The 23,660-nt window shown below is 35.9% G+C and overlaps 1 protein-coding gene across 22 annotated transcripts in view; it reads right to left on the reverse strand.

Annotated features, from left to right (window-relative positions):
- The window catches only part of EFCAB7 (EF-hand calcium binding domain 7), a 38,192-nt gene that overhangs the window by 10,471 nt on the left and 4,061 nt on the right, over positions 1 to 23,660 (reverse strand). For all 22 annotated transcript variants that reach the window (XR_011532354.1, XR_011532353.1, XR_011532350.1 and 19 more), the window contains 9 exons: positions 22,734 to 22,945; positions 22,010 to 22,096; positions 21,255 to 21,450; positions 20,689 to 20,810; positions 11,499 to 11,640; positions 7,988 to 8,097; positions 5,507 to 5,664; positions 4,726 to 4,859; positions 1,965 to 2,113 (listed from right to left, as the gene is read on the reverse strand). Coding sequence is in view for 16 of the 22 variants with exons in the window: in XM_070591859.1 (XP_070447960.1) it covers positions 1,965 to 2,113; positions 4,726 to 4,859; positions 5,507 to 5,664; positions 7,988 to 8,097; positions 11,499 to 11,640; positions 20,689 to 20,810; positions 21,255 to 21,450; positions 22,010 to 22,096; positions 22,734 to 22,945 (1,310 nt within the window). In the remaining 6 variants the exon portion in view is untranslated. The remainder of the gene's footprint in view (positions 1 to 1,964; positions 2,114 to 4,725; positions 4,860 to 5,506; positions 5,665 to 7,987; positions 8,098 to 11,498; positions 11,641 to 20,688; positions 20,811 to 21,254; positions 21,451 to 22,009; positions 22,097 to 22,733; positions 22,946 to 23,660) is intronic.

The raw sequence follows: 23,660 nt of genomic DNA on the forward strand, positions 1-23,660 counted from the left end.
GATGTCTATGTCTGACGTGGTCTGTCATGTTCTCCTTGTTAGTAATAATGACTTGCCTAAGGCTAGACTTTAAGGAAAATGTGTTTGAACTATGAGAAATACAAAATGCAACACTTACTATTTGTCACAATACCACGAAACATTACACCTACAGTTCCACTAAGGATGACCATATCTCTTGTGTAGCTCCTCTGTGGAAATCAGACGATTTAAAGCCCACCCAGAAGCTAGGTAAATTATCCATACAGCTGTTAGTGAGGCCATTTCAAAGGTATGACTCCTTCACACTCTCAATGGGTTACATTTCCTTAAACGCACTCTAAAAGAACAAAACCCCTTCTAGAAAAAGACTCCTGAAGATAGTGATCCCATTCATAGCAGTTACACCACTGGAGGTGGTCATTAAAAACACTGGTCCCTCATGTTGGTTGACATCGTAATTAACATAGCCTGAACCCTGGGGGCACAACAAGCCAGTTTCAGTTCTTTCACCCAGAAATTATAGATAATATAAAGCCTTCACTTTCTTTGGATCAACCAGGGAAGGGTCTGCACCGATGCTAATACTGCGCGTTGCACCTGGATTAACACTACAAGTAAAACCATCTACAACTACCTGAGCTGTACAAAGGAGACTTAGGGGGTATTTGGGGCTTTTCTTGGCCAAGCCTGGAAAAGCTAGGATCATGATTCTGGAGTGCCCTCCAGTCCCTTCTTATAAACCTGATCAATTACTCTGCAACAACTTACTTCAATAAACACACTTTTGTAAGCCAACCAGTGTCAGCAACTCACTTTTGAAAGTCAGGCAATCAGGGACAGGCTCACGTCAATAAACATACCGCTGAGTGCCAACCAATCAACAGTGTCCCCCAAGTCACCACGCTTCCCCAAAAGCCTACGTAAGTAAGATGAGCACTCTGCTCTGCGTGGAGGTGGTCCCTGACCAGCACGGCTCTCCCTTACAGTAAGCATTCGGCTTAGCTTTGTCTTTTTATCTCAGTTAGTGAGTGGTGGTCTCATCAGCCTTTCACATTTTCACTGGATACATTTTTCTACCACTTGAATTTCCAATGATGTGAATATATTACCTTTTCAATAAATGAATAAATAAAATTTAAATTTAAAAAGTTTGTCTCAGAAACACTTCTTGCCTCTTGTTTCAAAGGTCAATGACATCAGCAAATGTTATAAAATGTCTTAAATTGTTCTTAACCAATTTCTCTATTAAGCGAAAGTATGTGTAGCAGACATAATATTATTCATAGACCCAATGATGATTTTGCACCATGGTGAAAATATAGGATTCAATGAATTTAGGTTAATGAAATGTGGCCTGAAACTCTTAAATTCTTAATTTTAAACCTGATACAAAAATATAGAATTTGAGAAATAAGGCTAATTTTTATTATTCCTCTGGTTTATTGCAAGCCTTGCTCAATTTCTATGCCTCTCATGTTAATAAATAATAATAATGATAGCTAATACATACAGTGCTTTATATGAACCAACCATTGTCCCAAGTGCTTGCAAAAATTAACCAAAGGAGGACCTTTTTAAAAAGGTCAAAATTCCAGTGCTCATACAGACAGATTCCCCTTATTCCAAGAGAGTCTTTATTCTGTTAGGAGAAAGAGTTCCCTATAGAAATGAGACATTTAGCAACTCAAATGCCAACACCAATTAAGAAACATCATTTTTTAAATTACCAATTGTTTTTCTGCATATCACATGCTCAAATTCCTTTGTTCCTGAATTACTTAAACGTTGGCAGTAACTAAATTTCAGTTAAAAACAGGAACTTGCATCAACTAGCAGAAACACGCTGTTGCACCCACAATTCATCCATATGCTGAAGTTCGAGGATTTGAGTGCTCAATTCAAAAGTCATGTGTCAGGAAGATGTTCGTGGGGTATAAAATTATGTACATTAAATCCACTGCAAAATTTTAAGATTGCTTTACCTCTGTTAATTCCAGAGCTTTATTGTAGCCCATGGCGTGCAGAGTTACCCAAAGGTCACGAGGATCTCCCTCCCGATCGTTGGCTTCCATCAGATTCAGATCCATAAAGCCCCGTCTTGTTAGTTCATTCTTCTTTGTATCAAAATTCTCTGTTAAAACAACCAAAAGTTTCTTTCTTACATAATTTTAAAATCCATATGTTTAATAAAATGTCCATTATATATTATTACTCATAGATGTTTACTTTACTTTGCGAGCAGCGCAAAGGCAGAATAACAAGGGCTCAACACACCAGAGAGGAACTGCTCTAAGTCCCCACAACCCAGTGAGCACCAGCACAGAGCAGGATTTAGTTTCTCAACAAAACCCCAAGTTATAAATAATGCAGATATATGCCAAAGTTAGAGGAAATTGTAGTCTTTCTGGGTAAATTCTAACCTGCCTGCTTATCTAGAGTATACACTGATATATATTTCAGAAATTCAAATGCTTCATATATATTTGCTACTTAAACCCAGCAGAATATGGATGAATTTGATGTAATACCCCCAAAACTACTGGTGTTTCAAAAAGAAATGTGGATGGTGCCAGATTTAAGGAGACTGTAATAAGCCTAATTGCTCTAGTTTTACCTGAACTTTCCCTGGGTCCTTAACAAACTGTTAGATAATGGGGAACCCTTTGGAGTCCATGAATGTCCCAGACTAATCTAAGTATGTCTATTTTAACGTTATCTGTAAGCAAAAGTAAATTCACCTAGAAGTATCTAGACATGTATAATACCTGAATTCGTCTATAAAATAGATAATAAACAGCTACTCATTATGGATTATATTTTGTTAAATGCCCTACAACAAGAAAGACTTTATTTTCCAACTTCATCTGTAATATATACAAGGGAAATGGGTACTCTTATTTGAGATATCTCTTTTGTACGTATTTCTATGAGAAAAGCAGCAGAGACATAACTGTTTAAAACTGGTTGACTTTAATAGTTTAAAATATGTTTAGAATTTCGAAAGTGACTCAACTTTTGCAAGGAAAAAGAAGGAAATGTAGATTCAATTAGATCATAGAGAGAAATGGTAGCCACTAAAATGGAGGCTGGAGCTACTATGTAGTAAAGCAAGATGAAAATATTAATATTTGATATATAACACAAAGAAATTACTACTTTCAAGAAAAATGTATCTAGATACCATAATATAAAGATTATCAATAACTAACCTACTTTTAAAACTTAAAATTCACAATCCTCCATTAATTTTTTAAAAGTTTACTGGGCCTGGCCCAGTGGCATAGCGGTTAAGTTTGTGCACTCCGCTTTGGCAGCCCAGGGTTCACCAGTTAGGAACCCGAGCGTGGATCTACACACCACTTGTCAAGCCATGCTGTGGCAGGTGTCCCACATATAAAGTAGAGGAAGATGGGCACAGATACTAGCTCAGGTCCACTCTTCCTCAGCAAAAAGAGGAGGACTGGCAGCAGATGTTAGCTCAGGGCTAATGTGCCTCAAAAACAAAGTTTATTAGTACTTGACTTCAAGACTTACTTGAAAGCTACAGTAATCAAGACAGTGTGGTACTGGCAAAATGTTAGACACCTCAGTGGAATAACATAGAGAGCTCAGAAACAGACTCATACAAATATATTCAACTGATATTTGACAAAAGAACAGTGAACCCAATGGAGAAAGGATAGTCTTCTCAACAAAAGGTGCTGGAACAACTGGACATCCACACGCAAAAAAATAAATCTAGACAAGGACCTAAACCTTACATCCTTCACAAAAATTAACTAAAATAGACCCAAAGCACAAATCTCTAAAACTTCTAGAAGAAAACAGAAGAATATCTGGGTGACCTTCTGTTTGGCTATGAGTTTTTAGATACCTGACACCAAAAGCATCATCTATGAAAGGAAAAATTAAGTGAGACCTCATTAAAATTAACTTCTGCTCTGCGAAAGAGAATGAAAAGACAAGCCACAGAGTGGGAGACAAGCCACAGAGTGGGAGAAAATACTTGCAAAACACATATCTGATAAGGACTTGTATTCAGCATACACAAAGAACTCTTAAAACTCAACAGTAAGAAAAAAAAATCTGAATCAAAAAATGGGCGAGAGATCTGAACAGAAACCTCACCAAAGAAGATATACAGATGGTAAATAAGCATATGAAAAGATGCTTACCATCATATGTCATTAAGGAATTGCAAAATAAAATAACAAATCACCTCTACACACCTATTAGAATGGCTAAAATCCAAAAAACTGACAACACCAAATGCTGACGAGGATACAGAGCAACAGGAATTCTCATTCTTTGCTGGTGAGAATGCAAAATGGTGCGGCCACTTTGGAAGACAATTTGGCAGTTCTTTTAAAGTTAAACACAGTTTTACTGTACCATCCAGCAAGCTGAATTGAATGGAGTTGAAAACAACATACACACAAACATCTGCACAAGTGTTTACAGCAGCTACGTTCATAACTGCCAAAAATTGGAAGCAATCAAGTCATCCTTTAACAGGTGAAACCAGAATGAAGTAATTTATATTTTCTTTTAACTTGAGTAGTACACCAATTTAAAAAAAATAAATGTTTAAGTTCTTATGGTCTACAAACAACGTCACTACTTTTAAAGTGTCCTAACTGCTACAATAATATTCCACAGAGAAGTTTGACATTTTATGTCTTAAAGATAAAAGGATGCTATATATATTTTTATATATCCATTAAGAAAAAGAAAAGTACTTACCTCTGCACACAGCCCAAGCATCTTCATCACATTTCTCACCACTGGTTCTCAATTCAAAAAAATTATATTCTTCAAGGCTAAGAAGACCATTTCCATCTAAATCAATTACCTCAAATATATCTGATAAAGTTGACCTAAAATTATAAAAACAGCAAATTATTTGTTGTTTCTAACACAACTAGACTGAAGGAGGTTTCTGTGAGGATAACTTTCAAAAGGCAGAAATATCAAGGCATTAAACAACTTTTGTGAACTATAAAGTTAGTGCATCCACATATATTTTTGACTCTGTCCAGTACTACACGAGATAAACAGGTCTCTAAAGCAGCCGCAGTGTCTCGAGACTGGTGGGAACTCAGTGAGTAGCAGTTCCCTCCTCCTCTTCTCCCTTCTCTGATCTGCCTTCCTTTTCCTCTGACCAGGTCCTGCTGTGTGTATCTAGGGCATGGGAGAACTGCCTAAGTGTCTGGATTTATATCTGATGGGTAACTAAGTCTATAGTGCAACCAGCAGGATCTATTTCTAAGGCAGTGCCTAGTGGGGAGAAATCGGTAGACGTTTGGCTAAAGTTGACTTGTCAGATGTGTGGAACTCGGAAATGAACAGCAATCCCAGAGCTGTGAACGGAAGGTCACCTTCAGACGCCTAGTGAATGAGCTGAGTTACTGAACTACAGTCTGGGCGTGGGGCAGCGGCTGGCCGAAGGAAAGGATGGAGAACAGGTTAGTGATATAAATCCAGTCTAGATGCTACAGTTCTAACCTTAATAAACAAACCTTACCTAAACTCCTGCGTAAGAAGCAGTCCCCCTGTCTCATCTCTGTACACAAGCTGGGCTTCTTCTGCTACTGCTTGTCCTTCTTTCCTCAGCCTACAGCCAGTTGTGGAAGGAATCAACCAGTACATTCCAGGTGCCAGTTCACCAGTCCACCCAAACACCTTTGCTCAAAAGAATTTAAAAAAAACAACCATCACTATGAGTCTTAATGACTTTTAATCTTTCTTCTGAAAGGGAAGCACTACAAGTAATTTTTTTTATCAATATTCACCAATCCTATTATGATTCTATCAATCTTTTACAGGCTTCAAAATCTTTTTGTTAATGGAAACCCTAGTACAAAACCATGAAATGTAGTTCTTTATATATTTTAAAAACAAATACCTAAAACTATAACAGGTAAGAAGTTATATAACTTCGAATTCTTCCCCATTAATCTTCAAAAATGCTTATAATGCAAGTATCTGCAACAGGAAGCAAACAGAAAAATATTAGAATAATTTTTCCAGGTTGCAGTTCCCTAATTTGACTCAAATATAAATATATGATTTTTAAATCATATTTCAATGATATACAATAAAAATTAAATATATTTTAAAAGAGTTCACTACTTGTATGAATTAGCCATATTTGTAAGAATCCAATTACGTGGGCAAAAGAACTGGAATTTCACTATTCTTTATGGAATATGGACTACAAAACAAGATGGCAGAATCCTAGATATACCTACCTCACATAAAATTCTTCTCCTTCACAGGATATTTATAATGAGTGCCAGGACATTTGTATAGGAAAATATTTTATTCTCCTGTTCTATAAAAGAAAGCAAGATGGTCTCTTTCCACAGACCTTCTAGGTGCTTGCTGGAGCCCAATGGCCTCCTGTAAAACCTAGCGGTTGTCTCCGCCAAAGGTACTAAATCTAAGCATTTTCTAGTCGTGTGTAACAGCTAAGCAAACGCTACTTGCCCTTCAGCACAGAATGGCCCGAGAGAATTCTGTCTGGCACTGTGTTAAGAAACTCCTTTCAAAACCCGAGTATATTTTAGGTTATCCTGGGGATTCATACAAAATAAAGTTGCTCATCTGAATTTTGGGTTCAGCTCTTTTTCTGCCCTCACAAGTCAGAGGAACCATAATTGTCCTAAAGTGACCACGTCCTATTTTGATACAAGAAGCAATCCAATAAAACTGAGGGTCACTTTAAAGACTAAAGATTGACCAAATGCATCCTTTGGAAACCATAATCTTTTAGACTGGCCGAGGCAGACTGACACGCAGGAGGGAGAAGCTGTCCTTGCTGCTCCCTGATACACGGGAGCCCGTGAACCTCCCTCACCCCCACACAGAGCCCGCAATCGCCACTGCGGACGGCAGACGGAACGTACGGGCATAAAACTCTCCTCAAAGAAAACAACTGTGAAACTTCAACTAAAACTAAAAAATCCTTTGTAAAGATGACATACTACAGATAAACAGAAGCCTATAATAGTAAAGAGGTAAATAGAAACTCATTCAAACTTTATTACAGGCTTGCTATGTACCAACAATTTTACACACGCAATCTCATAAGAAAGTAATTTTATCCAAAACAAAATGGGAAAAGCTACTGTTTTAGACAGTGTTTTATCTTGAACTTAACTCTGTAGTCAGTTCTGAAGAAGAGTTTCGTCAAAACATTAACTTCTGTCATTTTATGTTTCTGGCCTATAACTATTCTTGTCTGTTAGGAAGCCTACAATAAAGACTTTTATATAACATTCCATCAGGGAAATGTTTGTCTGTCTTTGGACCTATATAAAGATTAAATATGATATTGCAGTAAGCCCTTGAATAGTATTATTCCTGTTGTTGTGTAGCAGATGTATTTTGTAGTCCTCATAAAATAAACGGCCACATTTATGTATCTGCCTCACATATTTGGCCTCTGAGTAAATACATAATTAGAAAAGATCAGAACAACCCCATGGGCAACACATAAAATCATTTAAAAGCATTTCTTCAGATCAATCTATTTTTGAACCCCATAATACGAGTCAAGCCTGAGGGTAGTAATCATGAAGTTTCTCTTCTTTGCAGTAGTAGTATAAGAAACGCAAACATCTAAAGCAACTTTTCCAAAGTCATGAATTGCTTGTATTTAGGGAAAGAAAAATCCACTGGCATCAATCATTTTTATTGAGTATAACAAAAAAAGTTCACATGTGAGACATCAGAGCATTTAGAGAAAAGTGAAGTATAATGTCACACAATTTATAAGTTGTGAAACTAAGACTGCCAATCAATCTTCAATTCTTAAATCTCAGCAAACAAGAATAATTAGTAAAACACATGTAATATGCATAGTGTTAAGTACTGTATATACCTTAATTGGAAGGGAAGATACACAAGTTAAAAAAATAATAAATTTAGAAAAACTATTATTTTCCCCAAATGAGTTCATACTATATTTTTAAATTAAACATTAGAAAATAAATATGTATACTTCTCTATTTTGTAGTTCAGTAAAACACATGAGCTGTAGATTTGCTTGACTTTCATTTTCCTTAAGAATATACAAGGCAGTATCAACTGATAGCCAAGGGGATGGTTTTCCTATAAACAAAAAAACCCAAACATCTCAAAATAGGCAATTACCACTTACTCTTTCCTATCTAAAAAAGACGTTAGCGGTTACTTTCCCCTTTGGATTTTTTTTTTAGAAACACACATCCCATTTTTGTACGTAAACACCATAGTATTTGCCTTAAGGCACATACCTATTACAGTAACCTTGTTAGAAACATTCTCTGTATATATACTTTCTAAAAATCTTAACTTTTCTTAAACTCATCAGAGAGTTTAAGTTTCAGGGCAACCAAGAAACCTGAAATTCAAGGAAAAACAAACCATTTTAAGGAGAGATGGGATGTCAGCACTGACTTACCTGTGGAGGAGCAGAGGAGGAAGAGATGCCAGACCCGTCTATGTGCTGACAACTCCAAAATTTCTACCTCCAGCTAGGGCCTTTCCTCTGAACATAGACTCATATCATCAACTGCCTATTTGACAGTTCCACTTGGATTTCTATATCTAAAACTGACCTTCCACAGCCCTTAAAAAAACTTTCCATCTATATCCTCTTCCCTATCTCAGTTAATAGTAATTCATTTCTTCCAGTTGCTTAGGCCAGAAATCTTGGAATCATCTTTAACTTTTTTCCTCTTTCACATATCATAACCAATCCTAAGTAAATCCTGTGGTTCAACCACAAAATATACCCAGAATCTCTATTTCTTATCCCCTCTACCTCCCGGTTTGAAGCATCCTCAGTCCTCTCCCAGAATTCTGCAACAGCATCCTAGCTGGACTCCTTGATTTCTCCTGAGGACCCTTCAGTCCATTTTCAATACAGCAACCTGGCTGCTCTTGTCAAAATATAAGTCAGATTATGTCCTGTCTCTACTCAAAATCTTCTCATGGAGTAGAGCTGGAAGAGTGTTTCTCCCAACCTAACAATAACAAAAATTGCAGGAATCACAAAATCATAACTTTTCTTGAACCCATCAGAGCTGAGGTCACAGGCCAACCAAGTAGCCTGAAATCCAGGGAAAGACAAACCCTCCCTTCCAAGGAGAGATTTGATGCAAGCACTGGCTTATCTGTGGTAGAGCACAGGAGGACGAGATGTCAGGTACCAAACAAGTGGAAGAAGAAGAGAAAGGGCAGAAGAAATATTTGAAGAAATAAAGGTGGAAATTTTTCTAAAAATAATGAAAGACAACAAGCCATAAATCCAAGAAGCTCAGAGTCCCAAGTAGGACAGGTACAAAAAACCCCCCAAAATACAACCAACAACAGCATAAACCAGAAAAAACACCTAAATACATATTCAACCTGTTGAAAATCAAAGATAAAGAAAAAAATTTTGATGGCAGCCATGGGAAAAACCTCCTAAGGTCTCATTTCTGTGAGTGAAAGCCCAAGTCCTCATTATGGCAAAAATAAAACCACCTGATTTTGTCCTTGCCCGCCCCCGCATCTCCATCTACTATCTCTTCTCACGGACTTCATTCCAGCCACGCTAGCCACTTTGCTGCTCCTCGAACACCAGACACACCCACCTCAGGGCCCTGAACGGAGCGTCCCCTCGACGTGGAGTGCTCTGCCCCTCCTCCACTCTTCACCTACCCCTTCCACCACTCCACACCCACAAAGCTCACTCCCTGCTTTCTAGGAAGACAGCAAATGTGGCTATCCCTCTCTGTGTCCACAGCTCACTCCCTGCTTTCCAGGAAAGACAGCAAATGTGGCTATCCCTCTCTGTACCCACAGCTCACTCCCTGCTTTCCAGGAAGACAGCAAATGTGGCTATCCCTCTCTGTGTCCACAGCGCTTTGCAATGCAACTTCACAGTTCTTCCACCAAGAGATCAAGTCTATTTCTCCACCTTATAAATTTGGCCTTGCCATGTGACTTGCTGTGAACAGGAGAACGTAAGAGAAGTAACGTGGCCATTCTGAGCTCCGGAGTTCCTATGGTGTTCTGCATTCTCTCTCAGGTCCCCGTTGACCATGAAAGTGAGTCCAGGCTAACTTACTAGAGGATAGAGATTACATGAGGCAAAGTCAGGCTGTCTCGGCTGAGACCCTATACAGAGGAGAGCGCCCCACCAAGAGCAGGAAAGCCAGCCACAGCGAACCCGCAGCTGACCACAGATGCACGCATGAGCGAGCCCTACAGAAAAGCCAAGCCTGGCTCAGATCAAAAGAACTGTCCAGCAGATCTACTCATGAGTAAACAAATGTTTGTTTTAAGCCATTGAGTTTTGGGGTAGTTTGGTATGTAGCAGTTGATAATTAATACATATTTTTCAAAGTCTTTGCTCAAATGTCAACTTCCTAATGAAGCACACATTAACACTCCATTTCAAGGGCAACTCATATTCCCTCAGCATTCACAACGCCCTTTCCTTCTGTTTTTCCCACAGCACTTATCACCTTCTAACATAAAACGTCATTTACTGTTTATTATGTTTATTATTTATTGTCTATTTGTCGTTTGGTTTGTTAAGTTCATAAGGGCAGGCATTTTTGCCTTTTTTGTCCTCTGATGTATCTTAAGCACCTGAATGATACTTGATATAGAAGAACCTCAATAAATATTTGATAAATCAATGAATAAAGGAATCATCTTTGTAAGAATATGGAGAATTAACAACTACATTGAATTTCCAGGCCTATTTTGAAAACTTAATCTGAAAAATTGTCATTTAAAAGAGTTAACTACCAAATGTGTTAAGTATCCTACAAGATAATACAGGGATAACTTTCAGAATTTCACTTTAAGGAGGGAAAAAGAATGAGAGTGGGGAAGAATCCTCTAGTAAGAAAATGTTTATATGTAAACACAATAAAAGAAAAAGATGATATTTAGAACAATCACCATTAAAAGATATCTAGGGAAAGCACACTTATAGACACTCTAATTAAAAATTGCATAATAACCATTTTAGACACTAGGAAATTATTAACTTTTATCTAGGATATGTGTACAAAAAAAGAATATTACCATGAATGCAAAGATTATTAGCAAGGATAGAACTTTGAAGGTATTCAAAACTACTTGCAGTTCATATTGTCCCAAATTATGCTCCTATAGAACTTCTCTTAAACATATTAATTTAAAAAATTGATAAATGGAAAAAGCTAACCATAAATTAGCAAGTAAGAAATTAATTCTAAGTCATGAGGAAATCATGTAACATTTTGTTCTTGTTTTTAAATGAATTAAAATAAAACATGTTTTAGACACATACAAAAAGCAATTTACTTGCCTTGCATAAGGCAATAACACAGTCAATGTATAAACTAACTCTTTCTTTCTTTAAATATAACCATATGTTTCTTAGGCAGATTATTTTCTTCACTAACTAGGACTACCAAATACTTACATAAGTATTTTCAAAGAGGGTATAAAGTGATATTTTTAAAAATATACAGAAAATTTGAACTTGCCTTCAGCTTGACTCAGGTTTAAGGGCTTAATTGTTAGATAAACCATGCATCTCTGAGCTATCTGCATCCTGTATTGATGACTCACGATTTCACCATCTTCTTCCAAGAAAAAGCAACCTTTTGATTGTACACATTGCCACTCCTGAAATGAAGAAAACAATTTTCTTCAAACAGTATTTATTAAATCTTCCCAGCATGTATAGCAATGAGAAGAAACTTGAGGAGTACATAAAAGAAATGTCAAGTAGAGCCACTGCCCTCCAGGAATTTGCAACGTCATCAAGAGGTAAAAACAGGCATGACACGATTCGATTATAATTGACAGCAGGCTATGGTTAGGACAAAAGAAGAATTACATATGCAAAATAATATTATAATTCCAGTTCCTAAAATAGTGCCTGGCACATGGCAGGTGCTCAGTAAGTGCTTATTGTCTGACTGACGTGGGGCATCGATATAAACTGAGAAGGCAATCCATGAACTGTAGCTTGAAGGATCAGCAGCATTTAGATAATGAAAAGTGAGGAAAAGAAGAGAAGAAATAAGAAAAATAAAGTTCCTGACAGAGGGAGAAGCATTGAAACAATAAACGAGCTGCTGCAATAATCAGGGTGCGATTAGCTCTTGGAGCACAGCGAGAATGAGGAGGTAAGGACCTCTAAAACTGACGTGTTGAAAGGAAAAGTGATAGGACTTCATATTTAAAAGATTAAGTGACAACCAATTAAGTGTCTCAAGTCTAGGTAACTAAGTGAACACTGAACAAGTTTCACAGCTATAGCAAAATGCTGATAAACATCAGTTTTGAAGAAGACCTTTCTGTAAGATTGTTTCACCATCTCTTAGTCTAGCCAAATGCCTTCTCCTAGTCCAAACTCCTATGTCTGTATGGGATCTCATAACTAAAATTAAGTAAAACTTGAAGATGGCATCTTATGCAGAAAGGAAAGGATTTTTTATTGAAGGTATGAGAAATTGTGCCATTACCATAGATGTGTGCAAAAACCTTTTCACTCTACCATTAGTTGGCTTGCCTACCTATAACGTAAGACATATTTCTGTTCTAATGACTTCTAAAAATAGAATATTAATGAGGTTTTGAAGTGACTTTAACGGATGATTTTTAAAAATTATCTGTAAGTATATTTAGATAAGGTCAAGGCTTTAATAATATTAAGATAATCACTGAAAAGGTGTGCATTAGCTGTATAACAACAATAATATAGTAATATAAAAATATTATTAATCTATTATAGAAGGATATACTACAGCACTGAAAAGGCAAGGACAAACATAATTCACACTGAGATTGATTTCTCGCTCATTTTACAGGCTAAATTATCCTAACATGTACTTACACATCCTTTTTCTATTATATAAATCATAATTATCTTCATATTTTATATTATTTTCACCACATTAAAATACATTTAAAATTAGAAATTTAAAAATAGGAAAAAAATCCCCATAGTTCCACACCCTAGTTTGGTTTTTATGTAATCCTTCCTAATACTGGCCTTATATAAAAATCTATTTCTTACATTCTAATTAACACTATTTTATGTCATAAATGTTATATTTATTAAATGTTATATCCATTTAATGTTACATCCAAAACATTTTGCTACTGAAAAAGAAGAACAAAGTCAGGGGACCACACTTCCTGATTTCAACACTGACTACAAAGCTGTAGTGATGAGAACAGTGCAGTACTGGCATAAAGGCAGAGACCAAAGGAACACATTAGATAGCCCAGCAATAAACTCTTACACATACGGTTAAATAATTTTCAACAAGGGTAACAAAACCATTCAATGGGGGAAAGGATAGTCTTTTCAATAAATAGAGCCAAGAAAAATGGATATCCATATGCAAAATAATTAATTTGGATGCTTACCTTACACCATACATAAAAATTAACACAAAGTGGATGGAAGACCTAAACCTAAGTTCTAAAACTATAAAACTCTGAGAAGAAAACATAGGGGAAAAGCTTCATGGCATTGGCTATGGCAATGATTTCTTATATATGACATCAAAAGTACAGGCAACAAAAGAATATACAGAAAAAATGGACTACATCAAAATTAAAAACCTTTGTGTATCAAAAGTCACTATTAACAATGAAAAGGCAACCCACAGAATGGGAGAAAATATTTGCAAATCACATATCTGAAAATAGATTAATATCCAGAATGTTAAAAATTTCTAAAACTCAACAACAAAAAACCAAAAAAACCCAATTAAAAAAATGATCATAGGACTTGAATAGACATTTCTCCAAAGAAGACACACAGATAACCAACAGGCACAGGAAAAGACGCTCAGCATGACATCATTAGGGAAATGCAAATTAGAACCATGAGATACCTCTTCATATCCACTAGGATGGCTATAATCAGAAAAACAGAAAATAGTAAGTGCTGACAAGGATATGGAGAAATTAGAACCCTTGTGCATTGCTGGTAGGAATGTAAAACGGTAAAGCGACTGTGGAAAACAGTTTGGAAGTTCCCCAAAAAATTAAGCATAGAATTACTGTATGACCTAGTAATTCCACTTCTGAGTATACACCCAAAACGACTGAAAGCCGAGACTCAAATAAGTATTTGTACACCCATCTTCATCGGTGGAAAGAATCCACACATCCACTGACGGATGAAGGGATAAACAAAATGTGGTATATATACAGAATGGGATATTACTCAGCCTTATAGAGGAAGGAAATTCTGACACATGCTGTGTATGGATGAACCTTAAGGACATTAGGCTAAGTGAAATAAGCCAGATACCGAAGGACAACTATTGTATGATTCCACTATACACAGTCCCTAGAGTAGTTAAATCCAGAGACAGACAGTAGAAGGATGGCTGCCAGGAGCTGAGGGGAGGGAAGCATGGGGAGCCGTTGTTTAATGGGTACAGTTTCAGCTGGGGATGATGAAAAAGTTCTGGAGATGGATGGTGGTGATAGCCGCACAGCAATGTGAATGTATTTAATGCCACAAAACTGTACACTTAAAAATAGTTAAAATGGTAAATTTTGTGTTATATAAGTTTTACCACAATAAGAAAAAGATTTTGCTACGCAATACTCAAATTTTCAATTTAACTGGTTCTATAATTATTCACTGAGTTGGTATACGATTACTTACTTAAATATTTCTAAAATGTTGGACATTTAGGTCATTTCCAATTTCTCATCAGTATAGATGATGCCAAAACGAATACTATTTTGTCTAAATGTTTTTTTTTCTGATGCATAATATCCTTCAGAAGAACTTCTAGGCAAAAAGTATACATATTTTTAAGGCTAACGACATGTGTTCACACATTGCTTTGTAAAACAGTGATGCTAATTTTACAGCACTCCCATTGGTGTATAACAATTTTACCATTACACAACTTAATAGTGTTATAATTAAAAACCTGGGTGGTGGTGGGGGGTAATTTCTGGAGCAAGATGTGGGTACAGAAAATATTCAGTATACTATTCTATATATTTTTCTATATGGTATTGTAATGGATTTTCTGTTAATTTAAATTTCTCTGATTACTAGCAAGGTTGAACATTCCCCCACGTGTTTACTACTTCTGTCTCCTTTGTGTGACCTGCCTATTCATCCCCTACTCTCCTAGCTCTGTTGCAGACTTGGTATTTTTCTTACATATTTTAGTAAACTCTTTTGACTATTTTAGATATTAACCACCCTTTGTAAGGTTTGATGCATTTCCTTTTATTTCAGTTTTGGTTATTTTTCAACTTATGTAAGTTTTCCATTTTTATATTCATCTTTTCTTTGGCGCTTTCTCCTTAAACTGAATTTTAAGAAATTACCATTATTGTGAACTATTACTCAAACTTACAGTCAGTCATTAAGCACAAGCGCTGTCACCCCTTTGGGGTATAAAAGATACGGGTACTTCTAATTCTGAGGAATTAAAATGTGACCTTAAATTACTGGAATTCATCTTGATAAACATATTGCCCATGACAGAAACAAGTCACCATATATATTTTAACAAAATCCCTATGAGGCAATATGGGGTAGATATAAATTAGTCATTTTAAAAAACAGAGAAATTGAGGTACCCAGAGGCTCTACGGGTGCAGAGTTCTACAAGGAGTTTGTAGAAATATTAGGTCTAGAGTCTAAGACCTTCGGATGAATGCTTTTACCATTAGATCATGCTTCCAAAAGAAAATATACTCCGGGTACTAAACTCAAGATTCTTATAACAATGAGCTTTAAACTTGGGCTTGAGCCAGAAGTTCAAGTTCCGCTATTAACGATGAGCAAGAGTATGGACAGACTGTCAATTAGCCTCCCTGTAAATCTCCTGGATGGGAATCTATTATGGACTAACAACACAGGCTGACATCCCCCCAAAGCCAACTGGCCTTATTTAATATAATCAACTCGACCTTGGAAGACAACTGCTACAGAGGAGAAAGGAAAGATAGATGGTGTATAGATCAGTTACCCTTTCAGACAGTTTGAACTAAGATTCTGACACCTAGTATAAAACATCTAGAATACGTTCCTCTCAATCAATTTTGACTATAGCATTATCGTACAGAATTTCGCCTAATATATTTCATGAATATATTTTTTACATTTACCCATCTGGAATGGTAAGGGATACTAGTTTAGAATTACAGACTATTAGGTAGTAGGTAGAAATCTAAAAAGCGGGGCCAGCCCTGTGGCTGAGTGGTTAGGTTCGCACGCTCCGCTTCGGCTGCCCAGGGTTTCACCAGTTCAAACCCTGGATGCGGACATGGCACCGCACATCGAGCCATACCGAGGCAGCGTCCCACATGCCACAACTAGAAGGACCCACAACCAAAAATACACAACTAGGTACTGGGGGGCTTTGGGGAGAAAAAGGAAAAAATAGAATCTCAAAAAAAAAAAATCTAAAAAGTAATCCAGCCCAGACTTCTCTTTTGATTGATGAAAGTCTGAGAAGTGAAGTGATATGCTTAAGTCACAATTCTCGTTGATTGCAGAGCCACAGCTGAAACCTAGGTCTCCTTACTTTCTCTCCAAACTACCAGCTATATTCAAAATTCTGCTCTTTTTCACACTTAAATATCTGCCATGATTTTTTTTTTTTTTTTTGGTGAGGGAGATTGGCTCTGAGCTAACATCCATGCCAATCTTCCTCTATTTTGTATGTGAGATGCTGCCTCAGCATGGCTTGATGAACAGTGTGTAGGTCTGTGCCCAGGATCTGAACCTGTGAACCCCAGTCCACTGAAGCAAGTGTGCAAACTTAACCACTCACTACACAACCAGGCCAGCCCCTGCCATGAATTTTTTAAAAGTTAGTATTTAAACAAACTTCAGGTTTAAGAAGTTATTATAACAAAAATACGATAAAGCATTATCATTTGGAATTATCCATATATTGAAGTATTAAGATAAGCATAATTTTCTGGTTTTCATACTAAAAAAACTTCAGATTTTAGCAGCTGGAAATTCCTTAAATTTGTGTTATAATCATGGGTGTAGCAGCCCCCGTCCCTCAGTTAAAAAAATGTTTAAATGAAATTAAAAAATAATGCACTTTGCCTGGTACACTGTTAGTGAACATAATCTGTGGCATTTGGGAAACTCGAAGATGGAAAAATTTTTCAAGGTGCTTACAGTATTTCTGGGGGCAGTGCCAGGGCTGGCAGGAGACACCTTTACAAAATTTAGCTGGGGAGAGAGTTAATAGAGGTCTTTCTATTCTAATTCTTTCTAATTCTAGAAAAGTTGCAGAGAGAAAGGAGTTTATAAGTTTGTCTAGAAAGGCAACTAACCTGTACAGCACATTGCACATTACCAAGGCTGGACAACAGCAGGACGGGAGCTCTTACAAAACTTGCACAGCACAATGCACGTTACCAAGGCTGGACAACAGCAGGACGGGAGCTCTTACATAAGCTGCACAGCTCAATGCACGTTACCAAGGCTGGACAACAGCAGGACGGGAGCTCTTACATAACCTGCACAGCACAATGCACGTTACCAAGGCTGGACAACAGCAGGACGGGAGCTCTTACAAAACTTGCACAGCGCAATGCACGTTACCAAGGCTGGACAACAGCAGGACGGGAGCTCTTACATAACCTGCACAGCACAATGCACGTTACCAAGGCTGGACAACAGCAGGACGGGAGCTCTTACAAAACCTGCACAGCACAATGCACGGTTACGAAGGCTGGACAACAGCAGGACGGGAGCTCTTACAAAACAGAAGTAAAATTAATGCCGCATTACTTATATCAACCAAACTTCAGCGTAATTGTCAGACTATTCTGAAAACTAACATTCCTAGGAGAATTTGTAGCTCTCCTGTTTAAAAGGAAGCATTCAAATTTTTAAGGTCTGCTATTGTGTGAAACACACAACGCTTATTCAACCTAAATTTCCTTTAAAACAAACAGGCTTTCAATTACACAAAGCTTCTTCTCTAGGACCTAGACTAAAAAGTTATGAATTAAAAGAAAAAAGTACTGACAAATTGGCTGGCTCATTCAAATAAATCAGTTTGAAAGGATTATAGATTAAGTTGACAATTTGAGTATTATGAGAAAAATGGAAGAAGGCTGAGCTTTAAGAAAATTTTTAGAATGAGAGAGTAAGAAATTCCATGTATGATTAATCTTTTGACAATATAAAGCAGAAATAAAATAGTAGCTTGTAATTCTTATATATGGCATAAGGTGGTGCTATATTCTACCAATTCAGGTAAATTCACATAAAAGGAAAAAGAACTGTTAATTCATTTATTTGTCACATACAAATTTTACTTGTTTTCATTATATTTATTTTATTTTCATGAAAAATAGTCAGGTTGAAAATTCTACCTATCAAAAAACTTAAACAGGGGCCAACCCGGTGACGTAATGGTTAGGTTTGTGTGCTCCACTTCGGCGGCCCAGGGTTCACAGGTTCGGATCCTGGGTGTGGACCTACACACCGCTCGTCAAGCCATGCTGTGGCTGCGTCCCACACACAAAATAGAGGAAGACTAGCACAGACGTTAGGTCAGCGGCAATCTTCCTCAAGTGAAAAGAGGAAGATTGGTAACAGATGTTAGCTTAGGGACAATCTTCCTCAAACAAAAAAAAACACCACAAACTTAAACATATCAGTAGAGTTACATTTTTCTTGGAACACTGTAGGGAACATGATTTAAGCACAATTCTGTATTATTATTAAAGTTAAGGCGAGGTAGAATTATTAAGCAGTAGATCTGCCAAAGACTTAGTCAGAGGAGGAATCTATACATCACCATCATCACTGTTGTGTTTTCTAAAGCTATCTCACGTCACATACTTACTAGAGAGCTATTTGCTTTTCATTAAGACAAGCAGGTAAGCAGATAGTTACTGAACTTTTTGTTATTAAAGAATTATAAACTGTAAGTACTTAAAAACAAAAGGTTAAATATATAATTTATAAATGAAAAATTGATTTGGATTGCCACCTAATTGACAAGTTGAAATGATCAACATTTTGAAAATATAGAAATTTTTGTAACAAAATTATTATTTGGAACCTTCACAAAAATTAAGTTAGACAACCATTTCAAGTTTAAAATGTTTATATTTGTATTGTCATAAATATAGACATATATATAACATATATGTTGCACACCATATTCGTATACATGTTGAATAACATATATGTTACACAACACATATATATGTAAAACCATATGTAGGCATATTTTAATTAGAAGTCTGGATAGAGGAAATAGTGCGTCTCTGGAGTTTGCGACTCATGTTTTGGGGCTTTCTCTAATTCTAGTCATGATTGAGGAGAAGCCATTGAAGTAATTCCCCTCTCAAGAAAAACTCCTAATGCTCCTTGCACATTACAAAACCTAAGCAAACGGAGAGAATTCAGGATTAAAAAGAGAATAGTGATTTAGCACCTACATATGGTCTATGGAAAGAAATACATGTACAGTCCCTGTAAGGGTCTTATTTTCTTCCAGTAATTCAGGCCCTTTACCAACCGTGTGGATTCATGGTTTAAAATCTGGCTTATCAGACCCCATCACAACAATTTTCTAATTTCTGAAAGAGCCTTCTTCTCTGTTCCAATCCCATACATGTTCATTCCACATGAAATCGAGATACCAAAACTCGTTTAAAATAGATTTAAAGTACTTGAAGAAAACTAACTTAACAAACCTCTTAGTAACTTATTCTGTCAATTTCGATGAAAACAAATTAGATAATAACTATATTCACAACCAAGTACTTCTCAGAGTTGTTATGAAATTCAATATAAAAAATCTATGAAATTTATTAAAAAATACAAAAGACTTCCATTGGCAGAAAATAATATTGTTGGAACACTAAATATTGTGTGTGAACATGGTGGACATGCACACCAAATTGCTTAGGGTGCATAGATTCCTAAACAGTCTGAACAAAATTCCTTGGAGATAATGTTTTAAAATTTTAATATAGAACAAATGTCACTGTCTAGCAATTTAAAGATATAAGGGACTTCAGAGTTCAATAACAAATACAGAGTTGTTATTTGAAACAAAAATGTAGCTCTTGAGAACAATCAGTTCCGTTTTCCAACAGCGGTTACAGTGTGCGGTCATAACCATCTCTCCCCCTTCCACAGAGGTCTCCAGGCACACATTTTTAATGTACCCTAGTAGTTTCCAGTTAATGTTTTATATTTCTCTAGCTATTATTTTCTGTTGAAAGAAAACTAGTAAAGGTTGAGTCTAGAAAGGGAAAACAAAGGAAGAAGATCAATATTAACACTCTAAAAATATTGACTTAGCAAAGAGTCTTTGTTATCTGTCTCTCATAGGAACGGATATTGAATGAATGCTTTATTTATAAGAAACATCTATGGAAAGTGTTTGTTAAACAAAACAAAAAAATTGCTTGGCAAAGCACCTAATTAGATAATCTATTCATCAAGTCTGGAAATTGAAGAGTCATCATTTTCAAACTGAAGACTTTTTAATAATATTCTTATTTGTCATTTGTACTTCAAAAGTATTAGAACTGGCTTATAGGGTAGAAGTGCTGCAACACACAGAAAAACCTCAATTATTTCACAAACTTTACTGGTTCTCTCTAAATGCTACGTAGTTGTTAAGTTTAACGCCAAATTTTTTCAGAAAAAGTTGTATCTATTAATTTAAAATACTATACCTTTACTGAGTTTGGCTCAGTTAACTTTGAGTTTCGGTTACTATTAGCACCCATTGTAACTGTGAAGGAGACAGATGTTTTGAACTTTCTAGTTGTTGCCAGTAAGGAACTCCTGGTGTCACCTGTAACAAGTAATAGTTATTTGGTCTCACATTAGGAAAAGTTGTCAAGGAGATTTGTTTCTAAACACAGTGTAGTAGAAAAAGTCTGTGTATTTATTTAGTTCTCTTTGTTCTTCCTATTGAAATAAAGTCAGAAGTTTTATCTTTATTGGGCTTTAACGGTCCCTAATTTATGGGCTACTAATAGGATTCTTTATTTCAATATGTCACCTCTTAACCTGAAATTTTAGTTTTAATAAAATAAAATGAGCATAGCCAAGTCAAGCTCCATAATAAAATTTTACTTCAATAGATTTTTACAGCTAAGAGAGTCTAAAAAGGGTAGCTGACAAAAGTAGGCTTCTCATTTGTTTTATCACTGACAAAGCAGGATGAAAGGAAAAACTGATCTGAATACGTCCCTCCATTCTTGATCAAGAAACCCTGAGTGTCAAAAGTAAATACCTTTATTTGTGAACGTGTCCTCGTCACTTCTTCTCATGATTCTAGGCGATGGTTTGGGTACTGGTGAGGGTTCCCTTTCAGGGGACGCTTCGATGTGGCTTCCAAAATGTTGACGCTTCAGTTTACTGTCAACTTCCAGTTTTTCTAGAGCAGTTTTGAGACATTGCTCGTTGGTTGTCAGATATAACTTACAAAACTACAGGAAATAAAAAAGTAGTCCAGTGGGTACAACACTCAATCACATATTTGGGAGGGGAAGACAAATGCACATTAGTAGGCAAGGGGTAGACTGTGGATGGAATATATTTTCTCTTGAACTAGGCTACTCATTTTATTTTCTTGAATCAGATTGACCACCCTCAAGTGACCCAGTGAAATGTATCCACGAGTCAAGGAGGAGGTCACACTCCGAGTGAAAATAAAATGTCACACAAAGAGAGGTGATTTATATTTTTTTACAAGATGTGTAGAATTGCATTTGTTCTAAATAATTTTTACGATTCTTCCACCCCAGAAACAGCATATTTCTGCAGAGAGTCTCTGTTTGTGTGTGTGTACATATATGTATTTTAACTTGGTTGTATTACTTTTAATATAGTCATCAGATTACAAGTGTGGGACTGGAGAAATTAAACTTCAAGTATAATTAGTACACAATATATAAGTATGTCATTACCAATATTAAAAAGATGTACCCCTTTAAAAATACTTCTCCTACACAGTAAGCCAATTTACATCAATATGAGCCTACGCACCTTGATGTAGTCAAACTTGCCATCAGCATTTACATCAGCCAAATTTACTATGGCATTTACTTCTTCTCTAGTCATCTTCTCACCTCTCTGAAAAAACAAGATTTATTTTAAAGCAACATGTCTGTCACTTTGTTATGCATGAGGAGAGTGGAAATCCATTTTAATCTTTTTCACAAGTTTGAATATATGGTTTCATTATAAATCTCAGAATGAGTATTATGTCAAGCAAGAATGAAACTGTTATACAAAATAAAATTTCACAATTTTATTAAATTTTGTTAAAGTGTGCTGAATTTCAGTTTACTAAATTTCAACAACATATATCACAGATCCAGTAATAACTACTATTGAATTTAGAGTAATGATACTTTCTCACATTGTACCAAGACGCAGACTGGATTCCTAAGCCTATTGATGCTGTTTATCTTTTACTTATCACATATGAACCTATCACTGATTTACAGAGTTCTCAGAAGGAAAGAATTGCAGAGGAGCACAAGGGGATTGCAGCATGGGCTCAATTTTATACTTTATCTTTTATTTACAAAGCACCTTTCATCCAGAAGGATCCTTAAGCACTTTATAAACAACATACATATGATTCATTTCACCTGCCAGTGAAACGCTTATTTTTAATGTAGACTTTGGTGGTCAAAGCTAGATTCTAAGTTGTTTTGCAAAATATGCATATTACAGATATGCATATCTGTATTACAGATCTTACCTTTGTTAGAAGTTTATAAAGGTCAGTGTGTAAAATAGAGCCATCATCATTTACATCTAATTGCTTAAATGATTTTAGCAGTTCTGCTTTTGAAGTAGGTTTCTCCTTCCTTAAAATTATACAAAAATCATCAAAATTCAGTTTGGCAGTTTGAGGAGTCCAATACTTATTAATGGTCTTTTGGGATGGATTTCTTCCTGCATGCTGAAGAGCTGCCCAATAAAACAAGTATTATTTGTTATAGTAACATCTATATTGGAATTTAAGTGTATTTTTTCTTTAAATCATTATATATTACAATATTATACAAAAGTTCACATATACCAATACATTACCTTTGGTGTGGATAACCTAGTGATATTAACGTATGCCTGACTTTCAAAAATGAAAAATATCTGTTATCAGCTAAAGATTCTTGATTTATTAATATCAGAATTAAATAGATTTTTCCTATTCTGACACTTGTTTCTCAATCTACATAGTTTAATTAACTGATAATACCTGATTTACTTCATAAGAGTGCTTGCAGAAAAAAAAAAGATTAAAAATAACTATCCACTTAACTGTTTGAGGACATAAGAATAACCACAAAAAGTATAAATTATTACTTTTTCTGGCTCAACAAATCTCTTAATGAGGAGATTGTTAGTTTGAGAATATTACTATCAAGCCATAATATCTAAAATGTTCATCATTGCTAGACACTAGAGTTTCAAGAACATTAATCATGTGTCAAATGTCAAACATATGCATAAAAAGTATCTGCTTTAAGTTATAATCCCGCTAAAAATCAGGAAGGTCAACATACTTTGAGAGAAGACTACTACAGAAATGCAACGGTCAAATTATTCTTTTTAACCAAAACATTTAAAAATAGTCCTATAGCCAGTTATTCATAAGAAATGCCTATTATAAAAGCTATGACCT

This window comes from Equus przewalskii, chromosome 24 (assembly GCF_037783145.1).
Source record: "Equus przewalskii isolate Varuska chromosome 24, EquPr2, whole genome shotgun sequence".
Lineage (NCBI taxonomy): Eukaryota > Metazoa > Chordata > Mammalia > Perissodactyla > Equidae > Equus > Equus przewalskii.